We start from the raw sequence: 21,395 nt of genomic DNA, 5'->3' as shown, positions 1-21,395 counted from the left end.
AGGAATTCTCCTTTGTTTATAAGGAAAGGAGTTGAGAAATGCCCCTTATCCTTTGGAGAGAAGATATTGACCCCCTCATTCTATATACAGCTGATCCCTCTCAATGCCAGAAGGAAGAACACTTGGAATTCAAGGCTGTGGGATCTGAGGACAGCTTCGAAAGTGTTGCATTCTTCCTCTGCTCTCAAATGGCTGCCTGTGAGACAGTGCTTGGATGGCTGTGTCTTCTTGTGTCCTCTGCTGCCCTTCTGCTGCTGCCCATCCTGTGGGACACAGTGGTGGTGTGTGCTTTGTCAGCAGAGCTGTGAGGAGCCATCCCATGGTGGAAGGGGAAGATCTCACCCCACCATCCAGTGGGACCCTCTGTCTCATGCACACCAGAGCACCTCTGCCTGGGCTTTCTTCAGAGCCTTGTCCTGCTGTGATGAGGCATGGACCTTCATGCTGCTGCTCATAATGGTAGGACCAGGGGGAATGGCTTTAACCTGCCAGAGGGGAGATGGAGATGAGCTCTTAGGCAGAAGCTCTTCCCTGTGAGGGTGCTGAGGCGCTGGCACAGGGTGCCCAGAGAAGCTGTGGCTGCCCCATCTGTGGCAGTGTTCAAGGGCAGGTTGGACACAGGGGCTTGGAGCAAGCTGCTCCAGTGGAAGGGGTCCCTGCCTGTGGCAGGGGTTGGAACTGGATGGAGTGTCATGCTTCATGCTCTGGGCACAAGTGGAGTAAATGCCAGGCTTGGGTCTTGACTGTAGAAACAAAGTGGTTGCAGGCTCCCTCCCAGGATGAGTGCGCTTGTGACAATGGAATTGGTGCAGGAACTGGGCAGGATGGGACTGGTTGGAAAAGAATCGGGTTCTGCTCTTTACGTCAAGCATGGTAGACATGTGGAGGGGAGAGCAGGAGAAGGGGAAGGCACAGCACTGGTGAATTGGAACTTTTGGAAGGCAGCTGGTTCCCTTGCAGCTCTGGATTTGATCTGATCCAGTGTGGAACCGGAGCTTGCTGCATTGTGGATGTGGTGTTTGGTTCAAACAGGAACTCACTGGAGAGCTGCAGAACCCAGCTCCTGCGAGGGACTTGATGGCTTAGGCCACGGTTCAAGTGTCTCCATGTATGAGCTGCCTCATTGAGTCCAGCTCTCGTGGTGAAAGGCAGTGTCAGCGCCTTGGCTGGGATGTGTCCCAGGAAAACCACTGAAGCATATGGCTGTGGGAAGGGATGGAAAACTGGGGCTCTTGACTACTGTCCTTTAGAGGTCTCCCAGCCAGGGACTTGCCTTTGTAATGCATTTCCTTTCTTCCAGTACCACTAACTTGATGTTAATAAAACTGAAACCACTTCAGCATCCTATTGGCTTTGTTCTGTGCTGAACTGATGCTCTAGATTCTGCAGGAGCAGGTAATTCACTCACGCAGGGGCAGAGGTGTGCCTGTGTCTTTTCTGTTGTTCAGAACCAGGTTTGCTGCTCTGCTTACACGTTACCTGCGGCGTCCCTCTTACAGTAACAGCAAAGCAAGTTGCACTTTCTCAGGCAGAAATTGCTCCATCAGTGAGCAGGAGCACTATAGTGACCCTTGTACGAGCAGTGAGCAGCAGGCTGAGGCTGGGGTTGGGTTATTTGCTGATCTTGCCATCTTCCAGCACTGCCCCAGAACCTCTCCTGGCCCAGCAGCCCCGAGGATGGCTGTTGCTGGTCCTGGAGAAGGGATGCTGGAGCGGAGAGCAGGTAGAAGATGCTGTGAACCTCCCAGTGGCATGATAGGTAGGAGGTGGATGGGTGTCTTGCTGCCTGACTCTCTCTTGCAGCCAGGGGTTTTGCTTTTCCAGCACAGGTTTGCAAACCCCACACAGTGTGGATTCAACATGGGGACCATGGGAATGGCTCTGGAGGTGGATGTGGCTTGAGAACAGGGAGGTGGCTGCCCTGGGGCTTAGTGTGTTTACACAAGGGGTGAATCAAGGGGTACAGTCAGGCCCCTTTTGTGGGCTCTGTGAAGTCAGCCCTAAAGCTGCTTCTCTTTGAGTCTCTCTGATAAAGCCTCCGTGTGTTTTCTGGTGGATGTTAGGAATTCTGTCACTGGAAGTTTAAATTTGTGGCTGAGCCCAAAAATGTGCATCGACTCTCTCGGGCACTTGGTTCTTGGATGGATGTGTTTAACTTGTGCTGTGTTTCGTCTTCTCCAGCCTAGTTTTCAGATCTGGTCTTAATTTAGCATGTGTGTATTTACTATTATTAATTTTCCTAGAGAAGTATTTTCAGCTTTTTGCTTGGTTCCTGTGCTGCTGCTGAAGTTTCCATCACGGTATTTCCGGCTCCTTGGTGAAGTGTGGTTAATATTTTCCATCCAGGTGTAACTGCTTTAAACAGGGATCCAACAAAAAGAGTAAGATTTGAATCCTGTGCTCAGTTCTGGCCCCTCACTACAAGAGAGACATTGAGGTGCTGGAGCGGGGCCAGAGAAGGGCAACGGAGCTGGTGCAGGGCCTGGAGCCCAAGCGTGATGGGGAACGGCTGAAGGACCTGGGGGGTTCAGATGGAGAAGAGAAGGCTCAGGGGGGACCTGATGGCTCCCTACAAGTGCCTGACAGGAGGCTGGAGCCAGGAGGGGCTGGGCTCTGCTCCCAAGGAACAAGGGATGGGACAAGAGGAAACGGCCTCAAGCTGCACCAGGGCAGGTTTAGATGGAGCTGAGGAACAATTCCTGCCCCAGAGGGTGCTCAGGCATTGGAACAGGCTGCCCAGGGCAGGGCTGCAGTCACCGTCCCTGCAAGTGTTCACACAGCGTGGAGACGAGGCCTCAGTGCCATGGGTCAGTGGTGGCCTTGGCAGTGCTGGGCAGTGGTTGGACTGGATGAGCTTAAAGATCTTTCCCAACCCAGTTCATTCTGTGGTTCTGCATTCAGCACCTCGCAGCGGTGGTGAGATGCTCTGTGAAGTTTTCTTTGTGGCTGCTTTTATTGAGAAATTCAGGACCTGCCCTGGAAGAGCTGTTGACTCTGCAAGCATGTTTGTGTTCAGAAACGTTGAGGATCTGGGTTGTTCTCAATTTGGACTATCCAAAGCACATTGATTTCCATTTCTGCTTATGCAAGCAGCGAGCAGACACTCGCTGCAACAGTCCCGCTCCTGGTGGTTACAGAGGGGCCTGTCTCCTCATTAAGACATTTTGGTGCAAAATAATTACTGCTGAGCTGCTGCCAGAAGCTGCTTCTTCGTAAGGCTTGGAACAGACATGTCCTGCTGCCCAGAAGGGAGTTCTTGTGCACACCAAGCTGCGGTGCGAGTGGTTCACACTCGAGGGTGAAGTCCCTTGCCTGCTGGTCCAGGGATGTTGTCCATCATGTGGCTTGTATGGCTCTTCCATGCCCATCTCAAAAGAGAGGGAACTGTTCTAAAATCACAACAGGGAATTCACACTTTCACGTGAGGTCCTGCAGACTCTTAGCATGTTGCCTTTGGGCTCTACTAGAAACTGAAAACACTGCTACTGGTGGTTTCCCCCCCTTTTTTACTACTTATGTTCAGAGAACAGGTTTCAGCTTTGCTCCCACTCTTTCTCGGGGCTGGAGTTGAGTTGGGGTCACTGCGTGCACTCCAGGGTCATGAACACAGCAAGAGGATGGTCTGGCTGCCCAGCACCAGCTGCACTATTGTGGTGCTGGGTTTGAGGAACAGCTGAGACTTTGCTTTTAAAGCAGGCTGCTGGGTTTGCCTTTGTCATCTGGTATCCTCTAAGGAGCTTGGTGAAATCCCATGTGGGTCAGGACTGGTTTCGTGTGGTGAGAACTTGCTGAGTGCTGGTGAGGCCTCACGTTGTGACTCCCCTACAGCAGGAGCAGTTCTCTGCTGTGAGGTTGAAACTGCTGCTCGTGGGGTTGTGGAGGGGACAGTGTGGCACAGATCTGTTTTTAAATGAAGATATATTGAAAAAGCTGTATTTGTGTTTGGAAGCTGGGAGAAAAGAAGCGATTTGGAGCTTCATCTGTTGTAGGTTAAGAGCTGACCAAAGTTCGCAGTGTCTAAAAAATCTCCTGGGAAAGGGAATAGCCAATAACAAGGGAATGCTTCTAATTTAGAGAAAAGCTTCATAGATGGGATAGCTGGAAGAGGAAACCAGGAGGAAAAATCCAGCACAGCACAGCTCTGGGGGGAAAACCACAAATGCTTTATTATTAGTATTTGACTTACTTTTGTTTTTTAATCCTGGTGGTTTGGGGCTTGGACAGATACAGCTTGCACACAAAATTGCCAGGGTAGGAGAAGTTAGCATTATTTTTACATCTTGGAAAATCCACTGGATTTCCCTATTGTGTGGACAGGTTTTTCCTTCAGCTGTTGAAAGAGAAGTGAGCAGCTTCAGCCCAGAGAGAGGACCCCAGCCAGCCCTGTAGAGCCCAGGACACTGCAGACCACAGGTTTCTGCTGCACTGCAACAATCCAGAAGGTTTCTTCCTTTCCTTGTTGATCCAGAGCAAAGCTGGTGGGAGAAGGTGACTTTATGGCCAGATCTTGGCCTTTGGAGAAGCTGGAGCAGCCTTTGTCTGCAGGATGCTGTCTTGTTCCTGCAGCTTGTGTTGGCTCCTGCTGCTCCCCACTGCCACACAGGCATGTGTGTGAATGGTGGCCTGGTGCATGGAGAATGTAGATGTGGGCCCAAACCTGCGTCTCAGGAGGACCTTTTGTACCACTACAGTTCACAGCATTAGGTTGGAATGAGCCTGTTTGGTTGGGGTTGTTCTGCCCCCCCCATCTCTTGCTCCTTTTATAGCTCCCACACCCCAAATGAGTTGTTTGCCTCCTGAAACTGCTTAACCTGGAAGGTCCCTGATCAGGACCATGCATGAGTACCAAGAGTTGTCCTGCTTAGTTGGGTCCCTGGAGGCCTTATGTAGGGGGTGGGCTGGATGGAGAGGGGCCCCAGCAGTCCTGTAGTGGTCTCCATGCACTAGGAAGCACTCATGCATCAGGAAGCTTGTTTAGGGATGCCCTGGTCCTCCTGCCCTGTGTCCCTTGCATGCCATCACTCCCGCCTCCAGCTGGACCATGCCCATGACAGGGATCTCCTGTGGGAAGCCTGGTGAGGTTTTCCATGCCCCTCATTTTGGGAAACCTCTGTGTCATGGCACAGCGTGTCCCTGTTTGGGATGAGCAGTGTTGGCTGCCACACTAGAGACTGGAATCCATTTCTAACTGCAAACCTTTGGAGCTGTCATCTGGGACCATCTGTACTTGCTTTAAAGATGTTGGATCTTGCTTTGTTTTCAGACTTTTGATCTCTTTGCAAGCTGAGACTTTATCTGCCTCTTCCAGTTTTAAAATGTATTGGGGTTTGGTTTCAGCTGTGTAAGGCCACTGGTTGCTTTTTGGTCTGCATTTTGGGTTTGGGAGCCAGCTGATGGGTCATCTTTTGGGACATCAGAGTATTTGGGATTATTTTTAGCTTTTAATTGGCAGTGATCTGTACTTGGAGCTGTGTAGTGTCAAGGGCTTTTCTTCCTTGTGCTCTCAAGAAGCTTGCTTTTCTCTTTCATCTGCATGCAGCTGTATTTCTTGCTCACAAAGCACAGAGTACACGGGGAAAACAGCTTCAAGTAACCAGCCCAAAGACTTGTGGAGATAAGGGCTCGCTGTGGTCAAGCCTCCATGGCTGGTAGCAGCATCCTGAGGGTGCTGCCTGGTCCAGAACGCCTGGGCTCTGTTCCAAGAAGCACCATGGACCTGCTCCTGACCTTCACTCCCTGCTCTGGGCTGCTATTTTTGCCTCCTCTTCCCCTCTTTTGTCTTGCCCCGTTTAATTGTAACCTCTTTTGGACAGGAACACAGCGTGGGTAGCAAAGGCCTAGAACAATGTGCCCCAGATGGTGGTGTGCAAGCATTTTATGCTTGCAGATGTGGTCAGGAACTTGCTGAGCCTCAACACTGCAGTCTCCAGGTCTCAGAGACGAGGGCTAGCACCAGAATCACAGCTGCTGCTTCGTTTTACTTAAAACAACAAACCATCCCCAATCCCTTTTTCTCACCCCCTGACTGCAGGGAAAAGCCTGGAGATGTGACTGGAGCAGCCCTGGCATGCTCAGAACTACGGGGCAAGTAGAAAGAACCCAGTGTTGCATCAAACCCAACATGAACCCCTTCGGGTTTCAGCCATTGCTTGGCCATGGGTTTGCCCCTTCACTGTCTGTGGGTCTGTTTTGGGGAGTTGCTGAAGGCACTTGCACTTGGCTGCAGCTCATTTCCCTTTCAGGCTCCCTGCCTTGGAGCACTTGCAGTGCAGACGCTGCAGGACAGCACTCCTTTGGCTGAAGACCTCACTTTGAAATTTCTTCTACCAAATTTCAGGCCAATTTTGTATTTTTTTCCTTATTCATCCCTCTCCCTTCCCTCCAAAGAGAGAAAGAAGTTTTCCTACTCTCATCTTGCATCAGATTTGATACCAGGCCAACAAATCCAGCCTCGAAGGTGCTTTTCTGAGGCTGCTTGCCTCGATGTGACCTTCTGGGTGAGGATTCCTGTTCAAAAATGCAACTATTGATTATCAGGGGCATCTTCCCCATGGTGCTGCTCCCCTGGGCTGGCAGGACAGGGCAGTGTGAGGCCCTGCTGCCCATGCAGAGGCTGCTGTGTTGTGACAAACACCGGTTTTGCAGGGCTGTTCGCTCCAGAGCAGTGGCAGTCCTGGGGTTTTACCAAAGGTTTCTGTTTCTAACTAGGTTGTTCTCAGTTCTAAAGGCCAGAGATCTCTTTATGGCACAGAGTGGAAAACCTGACCAGTCCCTGGATGGTGGGTCCTGCTTTGGTGCTGAGGTGCAGTGAGCTGATGCCTCTCCTGGGTGCTCTTTGGAGGTAGAAATAGATTCCTGCCAGCCCTGAGCTCCCCATGGCTCATCCCGGGGGGAAGCATCGCTCGCCCCAGCCTGACTCAGCCACGGCTTCCTGCTGCTCTGCCCGCCCCGCTTTGGGAAAGCAGGAATTGCATTGCAGGGCTGGGGGCTGTCTGGAACTGGGCTTTGGAGCTGGGAGCTTTGAGCAGAGCTGCTCTCAAAGCTGGGCTTTGCTGGAGAGTCTTGCCTGTGTTCGTCCGGGTGGGGGGAGGACAGTGCAGCCTCCCAGTGCTCACAGGAAACAGGCTTAATTTTCCCATTCTGTTGGGTCTGTGTCTCTTCGTTGTCTGAAATTCCCTTGCAGAGACTGGCCCATAACTCTTGTAAACCAAATAACCCCAAGCGTGGGGGCTGGAACTCCCTGGGCTCTGGCTGCCGGCCGCCTGACTCTATGCAAACAGTCTGGGCCTGAAATCCCCCGGGAAGGAACATAAAGGTCTGATTCAAACCCAAAACGGGATGTGAAGGAACGTGTCCCACGCATCCCGCTGCCTCCCCTTGCCCCGTATGTGGCTGCTGGTTCCCAAAATGCCTGGGGAGAGCTATGCTGTGCCACCTGCTCCGGCAGCTCCTTGCTCCTGCATGTCCTTGCCTGAGGGCGAGAGGTGGGGAAAAGCAGGAGAGGGGTGGGAGGGCATGGCCATGCACCGAACCTGGAGCGGAAACCATTGGGGGAGCAAAGAATGAGCAGGATATCACGTGTGGGCCGTGTGCGCGCAGGGCTGGGGAGAACAAAGCGCAGGGAAGCCCTGCTCCAGAGCTGCTCCCACCCCACTTCCTGCTGGCATGGAACCCAGGCTGCTGCCTGCCCCTCGCTGCCTGGCTCTGGGCAGGCTGGAAGGTTCAGCATGCCTCAATTTCCCTCTGCCAAGATGAACTGGGTGCAGCAGGGTGGTCCCCAGGGGCTGACCTGCTGTGAGTGGCCCTGGAAGACCAGGCTGCTGTGCTCTGGGGTTGCTCCAGAGGTGCTGTGGGGGAAGAAGGGGGCTCCCATCCCACGGGAAGGCCTCGTTCCCCAGTACTTGAACTTTACCTGAGTCTTACAGCCAGCTCTGGGGCAGCAGCACAAGAGGGATGTGGGGCTGTTGGAGTGAGGCCAGAGGAGGCCACGGAGATGCTGCGAGGGCTGGAGCAGCTCTGCTCTGGAGCCAGGCTGAGAGAGCTGGGCTGGGGCAGCCTGGAGAAGAGAAGGCTCCTGAAGGGGAGACCTGAGAGCAGCTCCAGAGCCTGAAGGGGCTGCAGGGAACCTGGAGAGGGGCTTTGGACAAGGGCCTGTAGGGACAGGCCAAGGGGGAATGCCTCAAGCACAGGGCCTCTCCCAACATCTCTGGCACAAAAGGTCCTGGCCCTTCTGCAGCGGAGGCCGATGCTGGGGGCAGTGCTGTGACTCAGCTGGGCACAGCCTCTGCACAAGCAGCATTCAGAATATCCTCTTTTCACTTCGTAGGAAGGGGCACGCCTGGTGTGGTTTGTGTTGTGGTGCAGAGGATTATGTGTGTCTTTTCTTCATCAGGGGCTGTAGTGATAGGACAAGGGGTAATGGGTTACAAGTAAACCAGGTGATGTCCAGGTTAGATACAAGGAAGAAGCTCTTCCCTGTGAGGGTGCTGAGGCGCTGGCACAGGGTGCCCAGAGAAGCTGTGGCTGCCCCATCCCTGGCAGTGTTCAAGGCCAGGTTGGACACAGGGGCTTGGAGCAAGCTGCTCCAGTGGAAGGGGTCCCTGCCTGTGGCAGGGTTTGGAGCTGAATGAGCTTTAAGGTCCCTTCCAGCCCAAACTATTCCATGGTTCGATTTTCCTCTACTCTTGGGGTAGGGGGGGATCAAGTCTGACCAGCAGCAGCTTGGCCCTGAGCAGCTTTGCTGGTACCTCTGAAGGTCCAGGCTGCCATCAGCCCTTCCCCATGGGGACACTGTTCTCCCCACATGACTCTCTGCTGGCTCTAACGTGGTGATGAAGTGTTTCACCTCCTGCCCTGGCCAGATTGTGATTTAGTTGTGCCTGCATCATAGATGTGAGGCCCCCCTGTGATGCTCCTGCTACCCCAGCTTCTCCCACCCCTTGGCTGCAGCATCCCTTCATCATTGTGGGTTACCTGTAACGCAGGGGAGGTGTTGGAGGGGCTCTGGGGGTAGGAGCCTGGAGCCTCCCATTGTCTTCTGCCCCCGTGTTTCCTTGTGCTGATTTTCTCCCTCTCCTCTTACAGCTGGGAGCCCGAGGAGCCGCGCTGGGAGGACCCTCTCCACAGGATGTTCTCCCCACCAAAGACCTCCCTGTAACAGGCGACGATGACAATCCCGGCCGGACCTTGGGAAGCACTAACATTTCAGTAGCCCAGCACCCTTGTGTGGCCGCCTCCCCCGTCTCCTCCACAGCCAGCCCTCCCACTGCTCCCCGGGATGGTGTATTAACCAGGAAGAGCCCTGCTTCTGTCCTCCTCACCCCTCAACTTTCGGCAGCTCTGGGATTTGTATGGCAGCAGCGTAACCGTGGAGAGGCCGGGGTATCACAAACTTATGGATTTTGATAAGAGAGGAGGGAAAGGGGAGCTGGAGGAAGGTAAAAGGATGTCCAAGGCAGGCGGAGGAAGGAGCAGTCATGGAAGCCGGAGTGCTGGAACCAACTCGGGAGTCTTAATGGTGGGTCCCAACTTCCGGGTCGGCAAGAAGATTGGATGCGGCAATTTTGGAGAGCTCCGTCTAGGTGAGAAAGGTCATCTTCTGTTCTCCCTGGGCCCTGGCATCCTGCTCAGGCAGCAGGAGGGTGCCTGTGACCATCAGCACCAAGGGTGTTGACCGGCCATCCAGTGTTGAAGCCTTGCACATCGCAGGTGGCCCCTGCTTCCTTCACGGATTTCCTCAGCCCCTTCATGCTGTGTTCAGTCTTTCAAAGCCTGTCAGATCCAAAGGACCCAATCCAGACATGGTGCCCATCTCCTCCCCATACCTGTTAACTCTTGTGTTTGTCAGGGAGAGCGTTACAGCTCAGTCCTGTCTGTTGGTGGTGGCCTGTGCAGGCCTGGATGTGTATGTCCCGTCCCCCCTCAGTCCAGGAACACTTAGCAAGCAGTGTTTCATGGGATGCTGCTGTGTCCTCACTAGCTGCACCATGTGCCTCGGGAGGTGGGTTCTGCTGGGAAGAGTCAGTGTTTTATCCTGGGTGAACTCTCTGGTTGTTAAAGCTGGGTGTTCAGAGACTCCCCTCACGTTTTATGCAGGTGAAAGAAAGGGCTGAATGAAACCCAGACACCTCCCATGGTCACTTTCCATGCTGATCCAAGTCTGGCAGGTTCAAGCAGACTCTTTGTTCGGAGGGTGGGTAGGTTGCTCCTGTCCCAGGAGGCTTCCAGCAAGCTGTCAACTCTTGGGTTGGCATCAGGCAGCTGGGAGAGGTGGCAGTGCCCAGCAGCGTGGTCAGGATGTCCCCAGGAATGCCCATGGAACATGCCGATGGAGCATTGGCCTTGGCTGTGAGTGCTTTGGGAAGGGGCAGAGGGAGCCTGGGGCAGCAGTTGCCTTGTTGCTCTGTGCTATGTTAAGCAGCACCTTTTGAAGCCCAGCTCGGTGCTCTCCCCACAGGGACATGGTGATCTGGGCAGGGTGTTTGCCTGAGGAGGAGCAGGAGGTGGGGGGCTGCAGGTACTGTATAGAGGGTGGGGAGAGTTTTCCCACCTCGCTGGGCTGCCCCTATCTGCAGGGAGTTAATGGTAGAGCTCTTCCCAGCTGACAGACTGGCTGGTGCCAGGCTGAACTGTCCCGATCCCGAATTCCCTATGGGATCACCACTTAATTGCAGAGCTTGGGAAAACACTGTTTAAAACCCAGCCGAGAGGTTCCCACATTCAGCAGTGGAGGATCTGTTTCTGCCAGTGCTGAAGAGAGACCCAGGGGTTGCTCTAAGTGGGATCAGTTTCAATTGACTCTGAAACAGCTGGGGCCGTGGCTGTTCTCTGATGTGCTCAGTGCTGAGGGTGGCTGGGACCCCTGCCTTGGCCTCCCCCTTGCTTTGTGGGGACAGCACCGAGGTGGACACGAGTCTCCCAGGGGATCTGAGGAGCATCTGCGAAGCTGGCAGTGAGGGCTGCTCAGAGCAGAGCTGCTGCAGGGCTTTGGGAGCAGTGTGCTGTTTGCTCGTGGCTGAAGGGATGAGCTCTCACTCTGGGGCTCTGCAGTGGTCGATTCTTGCTGTGAGAGTTTGTCCTTGCCATCAGCAAGAGAAGCTTCTGATCCCTCACATGGTTTTGCTGCCCTGTTGCACTCTTGTAATGCCTGGCTGTAGCATGGTAAAGGCCTGAGCAAAGGATCTCATCACAGCAGTGAAAGCCACAGCTATGTGGCTTTTCTCCTAAAATCACATCTCTCTTCCTTAGGTGTGCCTCTGAGCTGCATCAGGGCTCAGGAATGCATTCAGCACCTCACAGAAAGGAGGGATTCCTCCAACTGCAGATGAATGGCAAGGGACCAGAGGGATCCTGCTGTGAAGTGGTGGCATGAGCAGGAATGCTCTCCAGCTGTTGCTGGACACCCAGTTTTCCCTTGGGAATGGGATTCCTTGAGGGATTCATTCCCTGAGGAATTCATTCCTCAAGGCAGGCTGGCTGCAAACTGTAGCTCAGTGTTTAAAAGCTCCCACATCTTCTTTGGACATTTGCCTTTCAATAAAATAAAAGGCAGGAGGTGCCTCCTCAGCTCCCAGGGCTCGGGAATGCAGGAAGATGAGGTTGTCTTCCCAAAGCAGGTGGGTGCTGCTCTGTCCTTCAGGTGCCGCCGCTCAGCTGCCCTGGACCAAAACAAGTGTCATCCTAGGGGCAGAGGTGTCCAAAATCAAACGTGGTTTGTGGCCTTTGTGGGTAGCCAGCAGAGGAATGACTTGGGCAGGAGTTCCTGGCTGCCAGAGCCATGCTGAGTTCCTGCCCCTCCATGTTCATCCTGGTCTTGGAATGCTGGGTGATGCACAAGCATAGTGCCAGTCCCTGTCTCCTGGGCAGCACCCACTGCCTTCAGCCCCTGTGGTCCCCCCTGCTCATCTGCTGCCTCCTGGCCAGGGCACAAGGCAGGAGGAAGCTGGTGGCAGCAGGGGTGACTGGAGCATGGCTGGTGGCTCCCATGCCTGCAGCCCAGTGCCTCTGTCAGCTCCCTGTGTCCTCAGGAGTGAGGCTCTGCTCGCAGCAGGGCCTCATGGCGGTTCCTCTGTGGTGCTTTGGGGTGGGCTTGGAGAGGAGGACTCTAACCCAGACACTAATCAGGCAGCCAGGGCGGTGACCAGCATCCTGGCCTGGATCAGCACCAGTGCGGCAGCAGGACCAGGGCAGGGATTGTGCCCCTGTACTGGGCTCTGGTGAGGCCGCATCTTAAATCCTGTGTTCAGCTCTGGGCCCCTCACTGCAAGAGAGACATTGAGGTGCTGGAGCAGGGCCAGAGAAGGGCACTGGAGCTGGTGCAGGGCCTGGAGCCCAAGTGTGATGGGGAATGGCTGAGGGACCTGGGAGGTTCAGATGGAGAAGAGAAGGCTCAGGGGGGACCTGATGGCTCCCTACAAGTGCCTGAGAGGAGGATGGAGCCAGGAGGGGCTGGGCTCTGCTCCCAAGGAGCAAGGGATGGGACAAGAGGCAGCAGGCTTGAGCCCCTCTGGCTGCAGAGCCCATCCCTGGGAGGAGCTGCTCCATTAATATCCCCCATTCATCCCTCTTCCCGTAATCCTGCCACCAACTCTGGCGCTCAGCAGCTGGCTCTGGTGTCAGCCGGCGAGGATTTATTGCTGCTTCAGGTGCAGAGCAGCAGTCAGAGCACATGAAATCTTATGCCAGGAGGAGTTTGTTCCCTGAGCAAATTGCTTGGAGCAGATCCGAGCAGACAGATGCAGCTCCCTCAGCCACGCACACACCCGGCAGTGTGGCTGCAGCTCTGCTGCCCTGCAGGGAACCTGCTGCCTTAACTCCCATCTCCCCGGGGCCCTGAAGGGCACAAGGGGCCCTCAGAGCTATTTCTGCAAACCTCTTCAGTCTTTTAGCCTTTATGGATGTGGGGCAGAAGTTGCACTGATGGGTGTGATACCTTCCTTATGCTCCCTGCTTGGCTGTCCCAGCCTGGGTGAGCAGGATGATGTGCACACCCCACTAGCTCCGCTTTTCTGTAGTTATGGGGATGTGTTGAGTGTTAAGTGCCATGAAGGTGCTGAGCTCTCTTGGAAGTCATTTCTGGATTTTGGGGTGTCCTGGCTGCCCTTGCAGCTCTCCTGGGTGCTTGGAAGCACTTGTCTGACCCTCCCTGCAGCACATTGGTGTCTTCAGCTCCCCCTCATGCATGGGTCTGCTCCTGGCTTCCCTTGCACCCTGGGGTGGGTGGGAGCATCCCAAAGGATTCTCCCGTGGATGTTTGTGCCATCCCTAGGAGTGACCCCACGCCTGGGGAAGGGATTTCCACCTTACTTACTGTGTCTTCAGACCCTTCCTAGCTGCAAAGCCTTGAGCTGCCCCCATGCTCCTGGGGGTCTTTCCTTCCTGCCACCCTCTGCGTGGTCCCAAGGGCAACAGAGCAGCATCCCCAACTCTGGACAGCCCTCCCAGAGTAGGGTGGCCCCTCTGCATGCAGGGCTGGGGCAGGGAGAAACATCAAGCCCAGCCTTGCTCCTGCCTTGGCCAGTCTCATCCCTGCAGGTGTGGATTGGGAAGCTGCCCCCTCCCAGCAGCACTGCCCATCCCAGAGGAATCCATGTACCCCATCTGGGGGTAATTACCAGGCATGTTGCAACTCCCCACAGTGGGCTCCTGCTCTGCCTGGTTCCTTGAGGCCTGTTTATGTGTTGTGGGAGCTGCCGAACCTGTTCAGGATGTTCTGCAGCCCCTGGGGCCTGGGCAGGCTGTGCAGTGGGGTTGATGCAGCAGCTCACTTGCTTTCAATTGCCTTTTTGGTGTCTCCCCCTGCAGGAAAGAACCTCTACACGAACGAATACGTAGCTATCAAATTGGTGAGTGCCTCTGTGCTCGGGGTGGGATGGTCAGGCCGTCTGGGAAGGATTGTTGGTGGTACCCAGGCTGTCGGGGCAGGGTGGGTGGCTGTGAGGAGCTGTGCTCGCTGCAGGAATTGAGGGCAGGTTAAGTAGTGCACATCACTGCACGTGGGGTGATGTGGACCTGGGGCTTTGCTGTGGCCTGTGCCTGCACTCAGCTGGTGCCAGCAGCAGAGAGACCTCCGGGAGAGGGTGATCCCCACTTATACCTACACCCGCTAATGTCTGCCCTAGCACCTGGATCTCTCTGGAGAGGGATGTTGGTCTGGCTCCTGTATGGACCGGTTTTCTCCCATCATCCCATTTTATACCGGTATTTCTCAAGTCCAAATGCCCTTAGTCCAGCTGCTGCCAGCATGTGAAGGAGGTGTCTGGCACCCTGACATCCTGCTCCCTACAACAGCCTTAACTGTTCTCCTTCTCTCCTCCAAGGAACCCATAAAATCCCGGGCCCCCCAGCTGCACCTGGAGTACCGGTTCTACAAACAGCTCGGCAATGCAGGTACGGTGACACTGCAGGGAAAGAGCCTTCCTTTAAATGTGACTCTGCCCCTTTGCTCCCTGGCCTGAGCACCTCCTGCCCATCTGCTCGCCTGGGGGAGGTTGGTTTTACCCAGAGCCACATCTAATCTTTGATCCCTTTTTATTGAGTTCTTTCCCCCCCACCTCCCCCCGCGGCAGGCAGAGGGATGTAGGGATGCAGATGGAGCTGCCTCCTTTGCCCTCCAGCTAAGAGCAGAGCCAGGCTGTATGCAGCTGGGAGGGAGGGCAGTGCAGAGCCATCCTCCCATCTGCAGCCCCCTGCCCCAGCTCCAGCAATGGCATAGCTGTGACAGCATAGCCGTGTTGCCACGCTGCTCAGCCCTGTTGCAAGCCCTGACAGCCCCTGCTCTGTCTCTTGCAGAAGGAATTCCTCAGGTTTACTACTTTGGCCCCTGTGGGAAGTACAATGCCATGGTGTTGGAGCTGCTAGGACCCAGCCTAGAAGATCTCTTTGATCTGTGTGATCGGACCTTCACGCTCAAGACTGTCCTGATGATTGCAATCCAGCTGGTGAGCGCAGCACCTCCACTTCACCCACAGCTCCACACAGCTCATCCCAGCCTGGCCACAGCCCACCCTGGGCTGGCTGGGCAGTCTGGGGACCCCACAGGGAAGGAGATGGGAAGGAGGAATGAACGAGTGCCTGGCAGGCTGCAGGAGACCCTGACTGCTGGCACATCCCAGCCCACCTCGTCCATACCTCACTCTCTCCCTGCTGTAGGAGAGCTCTCCCTCACCCTCATGCAGCACAAATGAGCATCTCTCACTGTGCGTCCAAAATGCAGCCAGACTAAAGTTGTCTCCCCGGGCTGGAGGGTCTGTTGTGCCCATCCTTTCAACCCAGGGTGACAGGAGCAGGGCTGCTGGCTGGGGCTGAGGGTATCAGAAAAGGGTGCAGGGAGGCATGGGGGACACATGGTGCATCTCTGCCATGGTGCTGACGTCTCCTTCTGCCCCTAGATCACACGGATGGAGTATGTCCACACCAAAAGCCTGATCTACAGAGACGTCAAGCCAGAGAACTTCCTGGTGGGGCGGCCGGGCAGCAAGCGGCAGCACACCATCCACATCATCGATTTTGGCCTGGCCAAAGAGTATATTGACCCCGAGACCAAAAAACACATCCCTTACCGAGAGCACAAGAGCTTGACAGGGACAGCACGCTACATGAGCATCAACACCCACCTTGGGAAAGGTGTGTGTGGCCAGCCCTGCCTCTTGGGCAAAAGGAGCAAGGAAGGGCACTTGCTGGGGGACAAAATGCCTCTCCTGCTCTTCAGCCTGGGGTGTTGGCAGGGGACTTGGGGTGCTGCAGGGTCTGGCAGGGACAGTGGCTGTAGTGGGAACGTGCCCATGTTTCTCTTTTTCTCTATGCAGAACAAAGCCGCAGGGATGACCTGGAAGCATTAGGGCACATGTTTATGTACTTCCTCCGTGGGAGCCTTCCTTGGCAAGGCCTCAAGGTAACAACCACCCCCCGCTGTCCCTGGGGGTGTGGCTCTGCCCTGGCATGGCCAGCATCGGGGAGTGGGGGGAAGCAGTGGCCCTTGGGGTGTCACAGAGTCAGCATGCAGCCAGATGCAGGGGTTGCTGCTCTGTGCGAGGCCCTTGCTGTGCTGTTCTGAGCTCCGTGCCAGGCCATTGCTGTGCCATGTCCCCCTCTCTGTACCACCCCCTCTCCCATTTTGTGGGCATCCCAACTGCTCTCACAGTGGCTGCCTTGGAACTGCACTCCCTGGTGTTTGTCCTCCAGACCTGCCCTGGGCGAGGGGAATCCCTGGGAATGAGCTCTCGCTATTCCCTGGAGAAGGGGGAGCAAGAAACCATCTATGGTGCCTATGGGGCCATGCCCGGCCCTGATGCTGACCTGCTCCTTGTCTCTGCAGGCTGACACGCTAAAGGAGAGGTATCAGAAGATCGGCGACACCAAAAGAGCCACTCCAGTGGAGGTGCTCTGTGAGAACTTCCCAGGTGAGGGCACCCTGCATGGCCGGGCCCCAGAGCACACACTGGCCTGGCGCCTGCTCCCCCTGCCCCACCTGAGCCCGCTCTGTCCCCGCAGAGGAGATGGCCACGTACCTGCGCTACGTGCGGCGGTTGGATTTCTTCGAGAAGCCTGACTATGACTACCTGCGGAAGCTCTTCACAGACCTGTTCGAGAGGAATGGTTACGTGTTCGACTACGAATACGACTGGGCAGGGAAACCACTGGTGAGTGGGAGGGAGCGGGAGCAGGCAGAGGGTGCTGGGCCCCAGGGTGCCCGGGGAGGTGGGGGGAGATCAGCGTGGTCTGAGGCAGTCGTTGCTGCCACGCACCACTTGGACCCAAGAGGTCAGCTCTGCCAGCAGCCAGCTCCCCAACTGGGGCTGCTGTGCCTAGGGGTTAAAGCTGTGCCACAGAAATAGGAGGCTCCTGGAGCTAAGGGGAACCCAGCCGTTGAGTTGGCACCTTGCTTTCTGTGATGGGCACCCTCCATGAGCTCACTGCAGCCCAATACCAAGCGTGGAGCTGCTGGGGCTGGGGTCAGGCCCTGATTTTGGGATGTTGTGCATGTTTGGCCAGAGGTTGCTCAGCCGAGGGGCACAGGGTGGCGGGTGGACTGCTGTGCTGGGGCTGATGTTGTCCTTGTCCTGTCCCCAGCCCACCCCCATTGGCACGATGCACAGCGAGGTGCAGGTGCAGCCCCCGAACAGAGACAAAGCACAGCCACACACCAAACACCAGGTGAGCAGCGGCGCTGCCCCGTGGGGCACGGGACTGCAGGCGAGCGCAGTGTGGGCTCCTGCCCACCAACCCACAGCACCCAGCGGGGCCTGGAGCATCCTTCTCCCCCCTAGTGCTGTGTGTGGGAGGCCTTCCTTCCTGCAGGAATGGGGTTGGTGGGGGGGACCAGGGCAGTGTTCCTGGGGCCAGGCAGCTGGGCAGAAGCAGGATGAAGCAGCCATGGGAGGCTGTAGCACAGTGGAGAAGCGCCAGGCCTGGGCAAGCTGCAGGGTTTGGCACTGGCTGGTGAGTGAGGGCACAGCACAGGCTGAGCCACCTTGTGTTGAGGACGATGTCCCCAGTGCCGTGTCCTTACGGGAGTAGCTTGTTCTTACCTTCGTGGTGCCACTTTCATCGGTGTGATGAGGACACAGGACAAGGGAGGGCGCTGCCTGGGCCTCGGGGGGATTTGTGGTGCAGCTTGGCAGCGTTTTGCCCCATGCTGGAGAGCAGGGCTGGCTGTGCCCTGGGAACACAGGGAGCAGCCGTGGGCAAGGAGACGGGCAGAGCTGTGCAGGCAGCTCCCTGTCTGCATCAGTGTGGGAAAGGGGCCGGGCTGCCCAGCCCTTCTCTGGTGCTATGCACTGTCCTACCCTGGAGCAAGAAACACGGCTGTGGGACTGCTGCCATCAAGAGCAGAGCCTCATGCGTGTCCCTAGCAGTCCTGTACAGACCTCATCCTCTTGCCTTGAACCTCCATGGGGAGCAGAGCGCCTGGAGCTGAGGGTTCAGCACCCTGTCCTCGTCACCCTAATGGCTCCTGGCCAAGCCTGGGTCAGCTTCCATCACAGCTGGGCTGTGCTTCCATCGGGAGAGGGTGACATCTTCCGAGCAACTCTGTCTCATTCCTGGGAACTTGCTCCCAGTAAGGTCTGCTCTGTGCTCTGCAGCACCCGAGCAACGCCGCGTTCCGTATCCCTTCTTGACAGCCCTGGGAAAAGCACAGCACCAGAACTCCCACAGCGTGGGAGCAGTGTCCAGGCTGGGGGTGCAGGGTCCCCCAGCAGCCGTGGGGCTGTGCCGGGCTCCCTGTGGTGAGGCTTTGGCACTGGGGTGCCCTCGAGGAGCAGAGCTTCGGCCCCGGGATGTTGCGGTCGCAGGGGAGCAGCCGGTGCCACCTCGGCCTGGCTGCATTCCCCCCTGCAGCTCTGCGTGGCGCTGGCTGTGCCCTGAGGGCTGTTTGCCCTCCCTGGCCTGGAGAGGACCCACACAGAGCCCAGCCCCATTGCTGGGGGGTGCGTGTGTGTGTGTGTGTGGACGTGGCAGGGGGGCTGCAGACCCCCAGTGTCGCCGCAGGGACTGTTCCGGGAGTGCCCTCCCCAAACTCGAGCTGCTCCGGTCACGTTTTTGCTTTTGCATGTCTTATTTTTCTCGACTCCCTTTGCCACTCTTCTCCTGCCCTCCTCCCTCCGCCTCTCCCTTCTCTTCCCCCATTCTTCCTCTTTCCTTTTCTTTTCTTTTCTTTTTGTTTCTTTTCATCCTGTTCCTCCTGCCTGGCGCAAGCAGCCGCCCGAGGGGACGGAGGTGTGGGATCCTCAGGCCGGTGGGCAGCCTGCCGAGGAGCCTTTGGGAGCTCACCTGGCAGCCGGCAGGCTCGGGGGGTCCGTCCAGGTACATGCACCACGCGCCGAGGGCAGGGGTGGGCACGGGGTTGGGTGGGGGGGGAGCAGAGCCCAACCTGTGCCTCATGGCTGCCGGCCCTGCCAGGGGAGCAGCCACACGTGCCCGAGGCCTGGCCTGGGCTGCACCATGGGCTGCACCATGGGCTGTAACCCATGGGCTGCACCATGGGCTGCACCGTGGGCTGCACCATGGGCTGCACCGTGGGCTGCACCGTGGGCTGCACCATGGGCTGCACCGTGGGCTGCACCATGGGCTGTAACCATGGGCTGCACCATGGGCGGTAACCATGGGCTGCACCATGGGCTGCACCGTGGGCTGTAACCATGGGCTGCACCATGGGCTGCACCGTGGGCTGCACCATGGGCTGCCCTGGCCCCGAGGCTGGCGCTGCTTCCCAGGGCTCCCTTGTGTGGTTAGAGGTGGATGAAGCGGCGCGAGCAGCAGGGTGGGCATCAGGCTCTGCCTGCCAGCAGTGCCGGACATCATGGGCTCATCCCACCTGGGGACTTCCCTGGGCCTCCGTGGTGGGAGCGATGGCTTCAGGCCCGGCTTCTCCTCCCTTGCCCTGGGCACTCCTCGTCCTCATCTCCCCGCCTCGGTCCTGCGCTCGCGCCGTCAGCCCCGTGCTCGCCGCCACCTCTCGGCCCCTCTCGGGCTGGTGAGGTCCAGCCCATGGGGCTCCGTGCTGGGTCCCCCCCCAGCTGCTTCCTTCGTCTCTGCTTCCTCCCTTGACGCTGCTGCTCGTTCCTGCTGCTCCAGTGGGGCTCTCTTGGTGCTCGGTGCCAGGCACGGGCCCGGCTCCCACTGCTGCCAGGGCAGACCGTGGGTCCAGCTTGTGCTCTGCCCTGCTTCCCCCACCCCACCACGGCATCTGCTCCTGCTCTTCTTGCTCTGCACCCTCCCACCTCATCCTCTGCCTGCGCCCGCGCTGCAGTGGGTCTTGGTGACACAGGGGGGTCTCTGGGCTTCATTCGGGGGGGTTGGATGTGCTGTTGTAGCTTGATGTGCCCCTGCTGGGCACTGCGGCTGTCAGCCTGGCCATGAGTGCGGAGGGGCTGAGCCTCCCTCACCAGCTCTGTGATGCTCCGGTGCATCCCCAGCTTGCCCCTGGCCTTGCCTGGGGGCAGTGGGCACAGGAGGGGGCATTCAAGCAAGTCCCAGGTGCCTTTGCCAGCCCTGTCCTTGCTTTGGTGACTTGGGGTCATCCTGGCACCACACATGGCCCCGCTGCCCCGGCAGGCGGGCAGGAGCTCGGGGCACTGGGCTGAGTCCCACGGGGCCCAGCACTCTTGGGGCTTGGGAGCAAAACTGTGTCTGGATGCTCAACCATGGCAGCTCCTTGGAGCTAGCACAGCTTCAGGACTGTGTCTCTGGGCAGGCTGGAGCCAGCTGCCAGCCTGCCCCTCTCCTGGTAGGTTCATGGGGTCCTGGAGACACAGAGGGCTCAGACCCCTCTGTGCCGTGGGGCTCTTGGGAGCGCACAGCACTGGGGCTGAGCACCTTCCTGCTGCCTGCGTGGGGGGCTCCCTGCTCCTAGCAGGGCCGGGGGGGGGGCCTGTATCTGCCATGGGGCTGGGGATGAGGCTCAGGACCAGCCTGCGCCCCATGGGCTGCCCCACACTGACGCTCGTCTCTCCCCAGGTGATGAGCTCCACCAACGGAGAGCTGAACACGGATGACCCCACGGCAGGACATTCGAACGCGCCCATCACAGCCCCCACCGAGGTGGAGGTGACAGACGATACAAAGTAAGGGCACAGCCCCCGGCCCCTGGGGCTGGGGTGCTCGTGGGGTTGGGGATGGGGTTGGGGATGGGGACGGTTCAGCTGCTGCCCTGTCAGGTCGTGTCCAGAGCAAGCAACCCATGAGGAGTGCCATGGCTGGCGTTGTGTGCTGTGGCCAGCATCTCTCACTGTGACAACCCTGGTGCTCCAGGTCCTGTCTCTCTGCACCCACGGGGCTCACTGAGGGTTTTCTGTCCCCCGCCAGCTCTGCCCTGACCACCGTGTCCCGGCCCAGCCGCTGACGCTGTCCCCAATGTCCCCCCTGTCTCCAGGTGCTGCTGTTTCTTCAAGAGAAGGAAGAGGAAAACCACCAAGCGGCGCAAGTGAGCGGCCGGGCCCGCGGTGGCTCCTCTCCCTCCGGCCGGGGCTGGATCTTGTCCCGCAGAGCCGGTGGCGGCCCCTGGGTTTGGCCGGGGCCGGAGGGGGGGGTCCGAGCCGGCCGGGCTCCCCCAGCGCCCCAGGCGGGGAGCGGGGCCTCCCCGCTCTGCCCTGGCCGGGGGCGGCCCCGGCGCAGCCGCTGCGTTTCCTGCGCCCGGCAAAAAGGAAAGAAAAAAAGAAGAAAAAAAAGAAAAAAAAAAAAAAAAGAAAGAAAAGAAAAGAAAAAAACTTCGTGAATCGCAGCCCCGGCGGCGCCGCGGGGGCTCTCGCTCGCACACGGGGATCAGCCCCGGACTGAGGCGGCGCTGCCGGCGGGCGCAGGCGCGGGGCGAGAGCCGCGGGCGCAGCAGGAGCAGAGCTGGGTTTTTTCTTTTTTTTCCCTTTTTTTCCCCCTTTTTTTTTTTTCTGTTGCTTCTC

The 21,395-nt window shown here is 57.5% G+C and overlaps 1 protein-coding gene across 3 annotated transcripts in view; it reads left to right on the top strand.

Moving 5' to 3' along the window:
* CSNK1G2 (casein kinase 1 gamma 2) overlaps positions 1-21,169 on the top strand; it is a 32,607-nt gene extending 11,438 nt beyond the window's left edge. For 2 of the 3 annotated variants that reach the window (XM_062628178.1, XM_062628177.1), the window contains exons 2-13: positions 9,085-9,581; positions 13,804-13,844; positions 14,319-14,388; positions 14,791-14,939; positions 15,390-15,624; positions 15,807-15,892; positions 16,316-16,400; positions 16,492-16,640; positions 17,071-17,154; positions 18,700-18,804; positions 20,458-20,564; positions 20,873-21,169. In XM_062628178.1, coding sequence (XP_062484162.1) covers positions 9,395-9,581; positions 13,804-13,844; positions 14,319-14,388; positions 14,791-14,939; positions 15,390-15,624; positions 15,807-15,892; positions 16,316-16,400; positions 16,492-16,640; positions 17,071-17,154; positions 18,700-18,804; positions 20,458-20,564; positions 20,873-20,927 — 1,353 coding nt within the window. In that variant the 5' untranslated portion in view covers positions 9,085-9,394 and the 3' untranslated portion in view covers positions 20,928-21,169. The remainder of the gene's footprint in view (positions 1-9,084; positions 9,582-13,803; positions 13,845-14,318; positions 14,389-14,790; positions 14,940-15,389; positions 15,625-15,806; positions 15,893-16,315; positions 16,401-16,491; positions 16,641-17,070; positions 17,155-18,699; positions 18,805-20,457; positions 20,565-20,872) is intronic. The other variant, XM_062628179.1, reaches the window with a different exon arrangement.
* Positions 21,170-21,395: the final 226 nt, after the last annotated feature.

This window comes from Pezoporus occidentalis, unplaced genomic scaffold (genome assembly GCF_034315485.1).
Source record: "Pezoporus occidentalis ecotype Australia unplaced genomic scaffold, CSIRO_AGI_Poc_V1 ctg310, whole genome shotgun sequence".
NCBI classification, from domain to species: Eukaryota; Metazoa; Chordata; class Aves; order Psittaciformes; family Psittacidae; genus Pezoporus; species Pezoporus occidentalis.
Note: the sequence above shows the minus strand (reverse complement) of the source record. Positions and strands in the feature narration are given on the sequence as shown.